Below are 13,753 nucleotides of genomic sequence, written 5' to 3' on the forward strand. Positions count from 1 at the left end.
TAAAAATATGTAGTATACATCGAAAAAAAGTATATTAATGTTTCTAAAAAAAGTAAATTGTATATTTTATACTCCTAAAATTGTATTTATACAACATTTAAAATAATGAGTCACACGATCAATACCTTAGGGTGCACATAGTTGTTCCGGTTGGAGAAAATGTATTGTAGGTACCAAAGTGGGTAAGGTGGTGTTCCTGCTTTTTCCCTCTATCAAGGTCCTTTTCCTTTTTTTTCCTCTTCAACTCTCCACCTCCATTGGAATAGTCATCTTCCTTCTTCCCTTTTTTCTCATCACTAAGTCCGAGCCTCCGTACTTGTCAACCTTGATACCTATTACAGCTTCGACCTCTCTTTTGACTTTTTCAAAGAAGTCATCATCTCAGTTTGTATCGTGTGCTTGATACCGACTTGAAGAACCAATAAAAAAGTTAATCCACACTTCATGAGAAAATTTATCCTCGTAAAGTCATTCATTATTGGAATTAACACCATCAAAATTCAATTTTAAGTCTAGTTACATCATTACCAAGCTTTTTTTTCCTTAAGTTCTAGTTATCTTCAAGTTATAGTATATCATATATACAAAATCGGTGATTTTTGTAATTGTAATCAATGTTCTCTTATAACCTCTAGGATTACGATTGAAATGGAAGTGTTGTAACTTATAAGTTGTCAACTCAAAAACACTCCAATTCCTTTCACAACCATGATTAGGAACATGCCAAGCTCAAATTCTCAAGGCAAAATTATCAACTAAGATATTCCATCCCCTCATGTAAGATCATATGGTAAGGTTGAATAAACTTTAGATGTTGCGGTTTTAGTCTTTTAGACACCAAACACCAAAATTAAGAGAACCAATGAGATCGTATCTATGCACGATCTTAAGGTCTATCATACTCCAAAACTAATTTTATCAGATTGTTTTTTACTTGTAAGATTATACAATCTTAAGTTCTTAAGTTCTATCTTACTCCAAAACTGATCTTATTATATTGTTTTTTACTTGTACGATCGTACAATCATGGTCTCAATCTTAACAATATTTTTTTGCATATATTTGTCAATATGCTTTTTAAAAGATAACCATATATGATTCCAACAATCAATATATATATATATATATATATATATATATATATATATATATATATATATATATATATATATATATATATATATATGGGAAAAATAAATATACCCTTAAGGGTATATAAGCGTACCCAAACTCACAATACTACATCGTTTTGTATCATATATATATATATATATATATATATATATATATATATATATATATATATATATATATATATATTGTAATTGTCTAATTATCTTATAATTCAACTTCTAACTTGATTTCATTCAAAAAAATTTATAAATTTCACATTTATTTTCCTCTTACATAATTTTCATTTTCAACTATAATATATATAGCCTAATTGATGTTCGTCAAAAAGATGTGATGTAAGAGGAAAATAATAATGAAATTTTGAAAATCTTGAAAGTAAATCAAGTTAAGGATTATATATATATATATATATATATATATATATATATATATATATATATATATATATATATATATATATATATATATATATATATATATATATAAAATCCTAAATTTAAGGTTAAAAGGAGGGTTAATATTGCAATTTTCCTTTGATTGTATATTCAGAAGTCTTCTATTCTTGCATTTGGCCCTAGACCCCCAAATAACCAGACAATCAAAATGACAAATCATTTTTACCCAAACACTAAAATTAAAATCGTTCTAATCATTCTTTTGTGCAAATTAAGTAAATGCAAAACAAATCTTATCATATAAGGACAAGTATGAAGTAGATAAATTTCTTTATTTCAAACATCAAGTCATCCATTCAATTCTACACTAGCTTTTTCACGGGAAAAAAAAATGCAACGAAAAGACATATTTGCCCTTGAAACAAACTCAGGCGGAAACCGCTGCCACCAACGCCATATGCTCTATCAGGTCCAACACCCGATTACTGCACATAATTAGATAAACCCTAATCAGTTAAAGTCAAACACAGTACAACATGTTCTGTCGTATCCAATTCTGTGTTATGTAACAAACAAATAGTGAAAAAGAGACAAGATGTGTTTTTATGTACCTGTAACCCCACTCGTTGTCATACCATGACACTAATTTCACAAATGACGCACTTAGCCCTATCCCTGCTTTCGCATCAAAAATACTTGACCTACAAAATATATTTTTTTAAAGAAAAAAATGAGAAAGATTGCTAACAATTTCAAATATGAAAATTAAATATTTAAATTTAAAAAAATAATAATAAAGACCTGGAATCACCAACGAAATCATTGGACACAACGTCTTCATCAGTGTACCCGAGAATTCCTTGCATGGGACCCTCAGAGGCATACCTTCAAATTTTCAATCACCAACAAACATCATTTACAAATAACAGCAATCAACTTACAGGGGTAAAAAAGACAATTCACATCTCAAAAAAAAAAACAACATACTTTATAGCAGCTTTCACATCTTCATAAGAAGCTTTCTTCTCAAGTCGACAAGTTAAATCCACAACAGAAACATTCGCTGTTGGAACCCTAAACGCCATTCCAGTAAGCTTTCCATTTAGCTCCGGAAGCACCTTCCCAACAGCCTGAAATGAAATTTTATAAAAAAGATTTACAAAAAAAAAAAAAAGAATATAAAAATTTACAATTCCATTTATATAAAAATAATATAAACCTTGGCAGCACCAGTGGAACTGGGGATGATGTTTTGTGCAGCACCACGTCCTCCACGCCAATCCTTCATTGAAGGCCCATCAACGGTTTTTTGTGTAGCTGAAAACAAATAATATATAACAGCAATTTAATAATTTTAAATGAAAATTTTATATATAGATAAAGAGAAGGAAAAATGAGGGTTCAAATAAATGTTAACACCTGTGGTGGCATGTACAGTTGTCATCAAACCTTCAATGATACCAAACTCCTCATGAACCACCTATATATAAAAATAAAAAAGAGTAGCCTTTTATTAAAAGATTGTTGATTTATAATAAATTTGATTTATAAAATTGACAAAAATAAAAAAAAACATGAAAGAGAAGAACTTAAAAGAATAGTACTCCAGTACCTTAGCCAAAGGAGCCAAGCAGTTAGTGGTGCAGCTTGCATTGGATACAATATCCATATTTGGCTTGTAAGTGGACTCATTTACCCCTACAACAAACATAGGGGCATCAGCTGATGGGGCTGAGATCACAACCTTCTTGGCACCACCCTGCACATTGAGTCATTGTCACCAAAAAAAAAATCAAATCAGACCAGGGGTATAAACGTCTTTTAGAAGAGTGAACCAAACTCGATGGTTTACCTTCTTGTGTGCTGAAGCAGTATCAAGTGTTGTAAAAACACCAGAAGATTCTACAACATAGTCAGCTCCAAAATCACCCCATGGAATTGTTGCAGGGTCTCTGAGCATATATAATTGATGTTTAAGGTCTTAAGGATCAAAAGGTCATTTCACTTTCACATGTAACAAAAGGGATAAATAAATAAATAAGCAAATACCTTTGGCTAGTTACTTTTATTTGCTTCCCATTGATTTCCAAAGTGGATTCATCAACAACATTGATGGTTCCTTGAAAAAGACCATGAGTAGAATCATACTTCAACATGTAAGCCTGAAAATTGCAATTAAGAATCAATATTATTTATGAAGGACTCAAATGACCTCATTCAAATCTTCCATTAAAATTGCAATTAATCACTAGTCATAGTTACATTGAAGCTCATCCTTACCATGTATTTGGCATCAATAAAAGGGTCGTTGACTGCAACAACCTCAATGTCATCTCTAAACGTTGCTATTCTCAATACCAATCTTCCAATTCTACCAAAACCTGCAATTTTGATCAAGTTTCAAGTTAACAAAGTGTTTCAAAAGTAAATCTTGAAACTTCAATTTGAAATTTGTAATACCCTATGGCTAAAATTAGCATGGAGATTGGCAGATGATATAAACAAACAACAGTAAATTGAGAAATCATACCATTAATTCCGACCTTGGTCTTGCCACTGGTACTGGACTCTATAGAAAATCCAAGTACATGGAATTTGTCAGAGAAACATTACATCGAACAGATACAAGGCATGGAATTCATGTTTATACATGTTCTTACTTGGAACAGTTGGAGGCGTCTCAGTGGCTGTGGCTTTGATTGGATTGATGCAGCGTGTGTGAGATATCCTGCGTGATTAGATAAACAAGAACCAATTTTTTTAATAGCGAAAGGGGAACAATTGGTCATATGATCATCGTAATAAATGAAAAGCAGGGAACAGAAATAAAACTCAACTGTAAAGACGAAGATTCTCCGGAAACGGCAGCACCAAATAAGGTGGACTGAAGCTTCACCGATGACACCTGAAGAAAGATAAAGGATTAAAAACGATGCAAAAGAAGAAAGTGAAAACTGGAGCATAAATCATCACGAAAAAAAATTCAAACAAACAAATAGAACCTGTGATCGGCTAGAAAATGAAGGGGCAGAGAGTGATTGACGGGATGCTTCAAGAACAGGTGGTGGGTTGGTCGATCGGAGAAGAGACGAGAAAGCCATGAATATGAATGTGGGTTTGGTAGATCTTTGCGTCAAGACCAAAACCCTAGAGAGAGAAAGAAGAGAGAGAATTTATTTATTTTTTGGCTATAGAAAGAGAGGCAAAGAGGTGGCTTTTTATGGAGTATTTAAATGGCGAAGGTTGACGGAGATGTTAAGGGAAGGTAAGCAGCATACTATGCAAGACTCTTGGTTTCTCTCCGTTGGTCTTTACAGCTGTTTATGCATAAACCTACCGTCGAGGAGGGTGCAATGGTGGTGGTGGAGGAGGCGGCGGTGGCAACGGCAGCGGCAGCGGTGGTGGAGGAAAGATCTCGCTTTTGTCGTTTCCCCGGTTTATTGGGAGTTGGCCGGAGTGACGTGGCCTTTGTTTCTGATGTCAAAGTTGTCGTCTTATGGAGTATCGCCTTAACATGCTCTTACTTTCACCCTTGTAAACGTCGCCCATTTTTTCGAAAAATAAAAAGATTTAATATAAATTTATTTATTATTAAACAGGTATTTTAAATTTATTTCAATTAAAATAAATATGTAAAATTTGGTATGGTATCTAAAAGGAGATTCTGTAAATATTCCGTTATAAAAAGAAAATAATTAGAAATTCGAAATGAAAAAATTTGAAAGGAGCTTTACTAATTCATATATGTACTTAATGAAGTTTTAATTTTTTATTCTATGAGCACTATGTGCTATTGGTTAAAATTTAAACATATTGAAAATATGACTATTACAGTTACACAAAATTCATTTTAATCTATTCTTCTATTCTATAAATAAAATAAACAATCTGGGAAATAACCTCCATGAATGAGTGTTTGTCTATTGAAAACAATATATGAGTTTATCATTGCTAATATTAATTAACATATATTTCTCAATTTATAATAGACAATCAATCATAAACTAGTCACCAATCTTATTTTGTAAATAACATAAAAACTATAATGACATATTAACTTATAGACAAATAAACCTTAAGACTATTTCAAAAGTGAACATAACCAAAAATTAAATAAATTACCAATAAGATATAGTTTTGGAAAAAGATAAATACAACTTTGCTAATCTATTTATTTTAAAACTTTTCTAATGTTGAATATTAATGTATAAAATTTCCAAAACTACTTAATTATTATTATTTTTTTTTTTTTGTATTGTCACCATTTAAATTTATAATAAGTGTTCATTAAAATTGTACAGCATAATTTATAGAAGATTTTCCAAAATCATGGGCGTCCATTACACCCTTTAGATGAATGTAGGCTCGCCGTTTGTATTTAGTAGAGGTAATGAGGTATATCATAATGTTTCGAGAGTAAGAAAATTAATATCGAAACTCAAGTATGATATCTTATTTAGGCTATGTGTAACCTACTTTTTCATTAAATTTTTTTCATCATTCTACTTTCACAACTAAAGCTATCAACCAGTGTCATTCTTTTTTTATCGTTTATCAAAAATCAAGGGCGATGGTATCAAGGTAGTAACATGAACCACCTGAGAATATATATATATATATATATATATATATATATATATATATATATATATATATATATATATATATATATATATATATATATATATATATGAATGCTTGTATATATCTACTATGATAAATGAAGGTTTTTTGTCACCTATCCTCTTATTATTCATTTGGATACATGACATTTTCTAGAAAAAATTTAAAATTTCTATTTTCCACTTGTCATTTTATTATATTTTTTATTTTATTAAATTAAAATTCCACATTTAATGTGTAAGCTAATATATATGTAAAGTATTTATTAGAAATGATTTATATATGTAATGTATTCAATACATTAAACTCTCATTAATTTTAATAATTCAAATTTTTCTTATTTTTCTTATAAATTCAAAATTTTCAAACTGTTAAAATTTTATATTTATTTTTTTAATTAAACTCATGTAATATATGGGTCTCACACCTAGTTTATGAATATTTATGAATCAACAGTCATATGGATTGAGGATGCAAATATAAATGTTGATATATATATATATATATATATATATATATATATATATATATATATATACATGCATTCATATTTGCATCTACAGTCCATATGACTACTAATCTACTATAATAAATGAAGGTTTTTTAACACATATCATCTTCTCATTCATTTGGACACATGGTATTTTCTAGAATTTTTAAATTTTCTATTTTCCACTTGTCATTTTATTGTATTTTTCATTTTATTAAATTAAAATTCCACATTTAATATGTAAGGTAATATATATGTAAAGTATTTATTAGAAATAGTATATATATATATATATATATATATATATATATATATATATATATATATGTGTGTGTAATGTATTCAATACATTAAAGTCTCATTAATTTTAATAATTCAAAAAAATTTCTTATTTTTCTTATAAATTCAAATTATTCAAATTATTAAAATTTCATATTTTTTTTTTAATTAAACCCATGTAATACATGGGTCTCACACCTAGTTCATAATATAAGCATGTATGTGTATCGACATATGTAGTCCATATGACTACTAACACATAGTTTTCAACTGCCGATCATTAGGTCGCAAGTTCTCACGTTTTTTTAATTCACACATTAACTCAATATATTTATATCAATGCTGTAAAAATCAGTCTAGAAGGCGATCTCTCACTGTCTACGATTAATGCTAGTCAGTCAAGTTATGCAGAGTCGGTCCTGGGCGGTTGTAGGATATCCTAGGCAGTTTAGACGGTCTAAGCCGATAAAAAAAAGTCAGACAGTCAAAATTTTCAAAAAAAAATACTCAATCAGTCAAATTCATGATATTGGGTGAGTAAATTATGATGATTCATGACTAAAACTATTAAAAACATTCTCAATTGGTCGAAAAATTATTATATACGATAATTTAAATATTTAAACGACTGAATGTACAAAGTTTTATGGTTTTTTACTTATTTTGTTATAATATAAGTAATATTTAATTTAAAATAAATAAGTTTTATTACAATTAATGGTCTTCACATAGGTGTTGATTAATCAACACCTAGACCGATTAGTCTTTTAACCTCAGTCGACCGTCCGACCATTGCCTAACGACTTATATATATATATATCTACCCTAATAAATAAAAATGATTTTGCCACATGTCCTTCTCTCATTCAATTTGCCACATGTCATTTTGTCATAATTTAGAGATATATTTATTTTCCACTTGTCATTTATTTCATTTTCCATTTCTAATATATTATTAATAATTAGCTTCCATAAATTCAACCTACCATAATGATATTAATTTCAAATTTTAAATTTCAAATTTTAATTTCAATTTCAAATAAATTTACAGTTTAAACCTTTGTGTTTAACATTTTGTTATAATTAACCTGTTTAGTATACGGGTCTGATAACTAAGCAGTAATTTTAATTTATTTATTTTTTGCATGTCTTTTTTTCTCATAATTTTTATTTATTTCAAATTTCAAATTCAAATAAACTTCTCATTTAATCGTTTCTATTTAATATTTTGTTTTAATCAACCCGTATAATATACGGGTTTCACAACTAATATATATATATATATATATATATATATATATATATATATATATATATATATATATACACACATAAGAAAGAAAATTATTCTCAAACATAGCTTATTATATAAGACCATATCTAACCCGTCTATATTTTTTTTCTCCAAAAATAAGTAAATAGTGTTTTATCTTCGACTCTACTCTGTTTTTTATTCTATTTTCTATCCCAAAAAGAATATTTCCTAGTAAATATTTCATTTTACAAATTATATAAATTGTCAAGTAATTTGGTTTTTGCAATTTGTTTTTTGCAAGATTACTTGCATAAATAATCAGCCTAAGGGCACATTTTTCTGATTACCCAATTATAAAAATTTGACTTGACAATGTTGGAGAATTTACATCATAAGCTTTTAATGATTATTGCATGTCGATTAGGATAATTATTAAACATCATGTTGCATATGTTTATACACAAAATGGTTTAGCTGAGTCGTTAATCAAACACATTTAATTAATTGCAATACCATTACTAATGCATTCTAAACTTCCTACATTGACATGGGGCATGCAATTTTACATGCAACATCACTCATACGCATCAGGCCAACCAGTTATCATTAGTTATCCCCAATTCAAATCGTTTGCGCCAGGAACCAAATATTTCCATCTAAGGACGTTTAGATGTGCAATTTATGTACCCATTTCTCTACCTCAAAGAATAATGAGAATTTATGTTGGATATGACTCTCCATCTATAGTAAAATATTAAAAATAATCAATTGGAGATCTATTTATAGCTATATTTGATGATTATTATTTTGATGAATCATATTTTCCAACATTAGGGAAAGAAATAAAGAAGCTGGAAAATAAAATCTCTTGAAAGGAATTATCATTTTTAGTTTTAGATCCTCGTTCAAGTCAATGTGAACTTTAAATAAAAAAAGATAATTCATTTACAAAATATAGCAAATCAATTGCCAAAAGCATTTACTGGCCTTAAGAGAGTAATAAAGTCTCAAGTACCAGCTATAAATACATCAATTAGAATTGATATATCATAAGGAAAAAATACAACTACAAATGAATCTAAGGTACGCCTGAAGCATAAAAGACCACCCGGTTCCAAAGATAAAAAAACTCTCGAAAAAGAAAGGGATCAAGTATAATTGATGGTCCAAAAGAGAAAACAAAATCTCTTGAACAGATTAATAAAGTTATAGAAGAGCCTAATGACATAACAAAAGAATATCAGGTACATGAAAAAAAATGAAAATGATAAGATCTCAATAAATTATGTCATGACAGGAATAAGATGAAATTGAAATAAGATAGACGTCGATGATAAATTTTTTTTATATCATGTTACGCGCGAAAGTATGAAGAAAATGAGGATCTTGAACCTAAATCCATTGAGGAATGTAGGAATAAAAAATATTGGTCAAACTGGAAAAATGAAATAAATAAAGAGCTTAATTCTCTTACTCAACGAAAAGTTATTGGACTTGTAGTCCGTACACCAAACAGAGTAAGAACAGTGGGATACGAATGGGTATTTGTGTGCAAAAGAAACGAGAAAAATGAAGTTGTGAGATATAAAGCAATACTTGTTGCACAACGTTTTACCCAAAGGCCCTAAATTGATTATGAAGAAACGTATGCTCCGGTAGTTGATGCAATTACATTTAGTTATTTTATAAGCTTAACAACATATGCAAAAGTGGAGATATGTCTAATGGATGTATTTACCACCTATTTATATGGTTCATGTAATGCCCCATTTCTGGTATGTAATTTAAATAAAGTATTTTCATTTCTTAAGGGGTACTCGATGAGTCTGTAGCCCAACTCGTTGAGTAGAGATGGGATGATCACGCGATTTAAGTTCACTACTCAACGAGTCCATATGTTGGGACTCGGCGAGTCTGCTTGTCTAGATGAAGCCCTAATTTCAAGGGTTTGCACCCTATTTAAACGCATTTATGCGTCCCAAACTAGCCTCCATCACCCTTAGAGCATCCTTTACTAAACCCTAGCCTCCCATTTAGATTTTTGGAGTATTTCTCACCTTGTGAAGGATTTTTGGGTGCTTTTTGAAGTTAAAAGAATAAGAGAGAAGAGAGGTTCTCAAGAGGAGAAAAGGAGATCTGAGTTTCTTGTGTCATTCCAGCCTCCATTAAGGTATAAAGCTTGAATTTTTGGCTTGTCATCATATAGATCTTCTTAAAGCTTGCTAGTGTTGCTTTTTTTGCTATTTTCTAGACATAGAGGTTGTTTTATGGGAAGTTAAGATGAATGCGTTTCGGATCTAAGCATTTATGGACTCTTTGAGCTCAAGGTTGCCACCTTTGTTGAGCTAAACACCCATTCCAAACCTATATCTCCTCTTTTAGCTTCTTATTGGGCCTTTTAGCTTCTTATGTGCTTGCATTAACGTAAAGTTGGAAACTTTATGTGTGAAATCAGTCATAGGAACCCAGATCTATGTATTGGATGCACTAGAATCAAGCAAAATCGACTGTATAGTAATGACATGCCTTGGACTCGGCGAGTTGTTCTTCAGACTCGACGAGTCGAGTCGCGAGTCCCCATTTTTCCCCGATTTGAGAGTTTATGGTGAATCAGTGAGTGGGGAAGGGACTCGGTGAATTGGAGTCAGATCTAGTGATGGAGGGACTCGACGAGTCTACGCCCTGACTCGATGAGTCCGGTCAACTGAAAGTTGACTTTGACCAAGGAGTTGACTTTGACCAGGGGTAAAATAGTCATTTTAACCTAAAGGCATTTATCAGTACCTGATCTAGTGTTTTTGGATTTGTAGCCGAACAGTTCCGGAGCAGCATTCAACCAGTTTTAGAGTTAGCATCTCAGCAGCCAGCGTTACGAGGTGAGTTTTCCTTCCAGTAGGAACGGGTCTACGGCCACAATGTCGGCCCATTTAATTAGAAGTAGTTCCGGACTTCGGTCCGATGCAGTAGTTCAGTGTGCTTGATGTCTTTGTGATTCAAGCATGTCTTTGTGTTATGTGTTCTGAACGTTGGTCTGATGCAGTATGCAGTATATTTGTTTATGCTAGTAGTTACGATTATGCTATGCTATGTTCAGTCAGTTCCGGACTTCGGTCCGATGCAGCTAGTTCCGGAATTTAGTCCAATGTAGGGGACAAGGTCCCAGTCATTTTCGGACATTGGTCCGATGCAGTTTCCGGACTTCGGTCCGATGTAGAGGGTAAGGCCCTGGTTAGTTTCGGACTTCGATCGGATGTAGTTTCCGGACTTCGATCCGATGCAGTGGGCATGGCCCAATAGTTGTTGATTTGTTATTGTATGATATGTGGTAGTTTGGGGGAGCTCACTAAGCTTTGTGCGTATAGTTTCAGTTTTGGTTTTAGGTACTTCCGTTAGCGAGGGGAAGAGCTCGGGTTGATGACATCGCACTCACCACAGCTTCAGTTTTATCCTGAGAGTTTTATTCAGATATTTTGATATGATTGATACAGATTTGTTTTGACACAATTACTATGACTTTTGAGTTGTTCATTTCATGGTTTTTATTATATATGACATTCGATGATGTGATTTTTAGTAATATTAAAACGAAAGTTTTGGGGTCATATTTTGGGTTGTTAGAAGTTGGTATCAGAGCCTTGGTTTGAGGGATTCAGGCATGCTTTCGGGTATGTCTGAACTCAAACTAAGGATTGGTATAGACATTTTCAAAAAGAAAACCAGTTTTGTAGGAATGGTTTTGAGGAAAGAAAAGATTTTTAGAAAAAGCGAAAAAAACAATTAGAAAGAAAAGAAATTTGAAAAGAAAAAAGGGTGAGGTGCATGTAATCAGCCGAGCTCAAGTAATTACTCCCAAATTGCCTATACAAGCTTATGCTATGTTATCAGTTTATGCGGGACAACATGCTAGATTAGAGCTAAGGATCTGCCTTGTATGCTTTTATGAGCTAGTAGACTTGCATGCTAGAATTGATCAGCCAGAGGTATGATAGCCTATTTAGGTTATGCCTATTATATGTGTATGATTTTTATGAATTGCATGTTAGTACAAATTCTTGAGTAGAGGATAGAACAGTTGATTGGGATATGTGGTTAGTTTTTCATTGTTCGAATGTTGATTGCTTTGTACTTTGTGGGACTTTTAGTGATGTGAGTTAGCTAGTAAATGAACATGCTAAGTCACATGTGACACATGTTGGATAATCTCAGAGTGATGGAATTGGCCCTATTACTCAACTTTTGTTTGAGTCCAACCGTTCTAGGGACGAGTCTTTTACTCGAAGGATTATCTGATCTCTATTGCATGTGGCTATGTTCATGAGGTAGCTAGTTGATATTGCTGGAGACTCCTCCAATAGTTGAGGATGGGGCGAGACAGAGATTTTCCCTAGGGTAATCCTAGGATGAGAGTAGCAGAGAGAAGTAGTTGTAGAATCGACTTTGTGGAGTCAAGACAGTACTTTATAAATGTACGGATAGATGTGGAAGGTAGTATGGGCCCGTACTACTGAAAGCATAGGATCCGTACTTGAATCAAGGAAGGATGAGACGAATCCAGGAAACTTGTAGTGTGTGAGATCCCTCGAGTATGATGGGTGTTATGATGATCAGGAGGGTATATTACCGAGTATAGTGACACTACGTGGTAGACTAGTTGGCAATACTAGTGTCAGCGAGGGATCAGGCTCGGATGTTGGAGCCAATCAACTTGATGATAAGATGAAGGAGTTTTTTTCATCTGAGAGTACGTGCAGTATCATTGACAAGACTCCTATGATCTTCAGCATGATTAAGGAGGCCATTTTAGAGATTGTGATTTGAGGATGAGTACATTCTGCACTCAGATAGCAGTCATGATAGGGATGCATACGTTGATGCTTCAGGAGTTCAAAGCTTGTGAATCTCCAGATTATCATGGGGCTAGAGACCCCATTGCTAGCAGCAGATTGTTGGTAGATGTTGCCAACGCTTTTAGTACCAGTTGTCATTTCAAAAAGGGGACAAGATCTGATTTACTTCCTATCTCTGGAAGTACAGAGCATGCGATTGATACGAAGAGGTTGGTAGTGAGTTGAGTGTTGATGCAGTTGATGCTATGTCATGATATGACTTTTATACCAGATTTCGGGCAGAGTGTATGAGACGATTAAGGCACAACAGTTAGCGCAAGAGTTGGTAGATCTACGCATGACTACAGAGAATGTGGCAGTGATCACTGCCAAGTCTCGGGAGAGAAATATTAGTTGGAGCCACAGTAGGCTAGCAGATAGGAAACAGAGAAGGTAAGATATCAGGACATATTGCATAATGATAGCAGTGAGACCGTGAGTATCTCGGGGTGCAAGACCCTGAGTGATATGACTTCTAGAGCCCGAGAACGGGATAGGGAATTAGGGCACATTGGTAAGAGGGAATTAGATCAGTTACTTAAAAAGAAGGGTCTTGGGAAAAGACCCAAGAATTCGGAACAACTTTTGAGAGACCGTGGGGTCAGATTCGGTACAGCACGTGCGGGAAACTGCATGGTAGAGCCTTGGGTTTCAAGGGTTTGAGTAAGTGCAATTCAGGTTTATCCGTTGT

The 13,753-nt window shown here is 32.4% G+C and overlaps 1 protein-coding gene across 1 annotated transcript; it reads right to left on the reverse strand.

The window, feature by feature from the left end:
• Positions 1–1,805: 1,805 nt before the first annotated feature.
• Positions 1,806–4,995, reverse strand: LOC145004848 (glyceraldehyde-3-phosphate dehydrogenase GAPCP1, chloroplastic-like). The gene is made up of 14 exons (XM_078963854.1): positions 4,532–4,995; positions 4,367–4,434; positions 4,190–4,257; positions 4,060–4,098; positions 3,810–3,910; positions 3,579–3,691; positions 3,382–3,481; positions 3,142–3,288; positions 2,949–3,009; positions 2,749–2,846; positions 2,517–2,659; positions 2,331–2,414; positions 2,141–2,230; positions 1,806–2,014 (listed from the first exon to the last, which is right to left on the reverse strand). Exons 1-14 carry the CDS (start codon positions 4,628–4,630, stop codon positions 1,957–1,959), a joined length of 1,269 nt encoding a protein of 422 aa, XP_078819980.1. The 5' UTR covers positions 4,631–4,995; the 3' UTR covers positions 1,806–1,956.
• Positions 4,996–13,753: the final 8,758 nt, after the last annotated feature.

Source organism: Lactuca saligna, chromosome 7 (genome assembly GCF_052625555.1).
Source record: "Lactuca saligna cultivar CGN05327 chromosome 7, ASM5262555v1, whole genome shotgun sequence".
Lineage (NCBI taxonomy): Eukaryota > Viridiplantae > Streptophyta > Magnoliopsida > Asterales > Asteraceae > Lactuca > Lactuca saligna.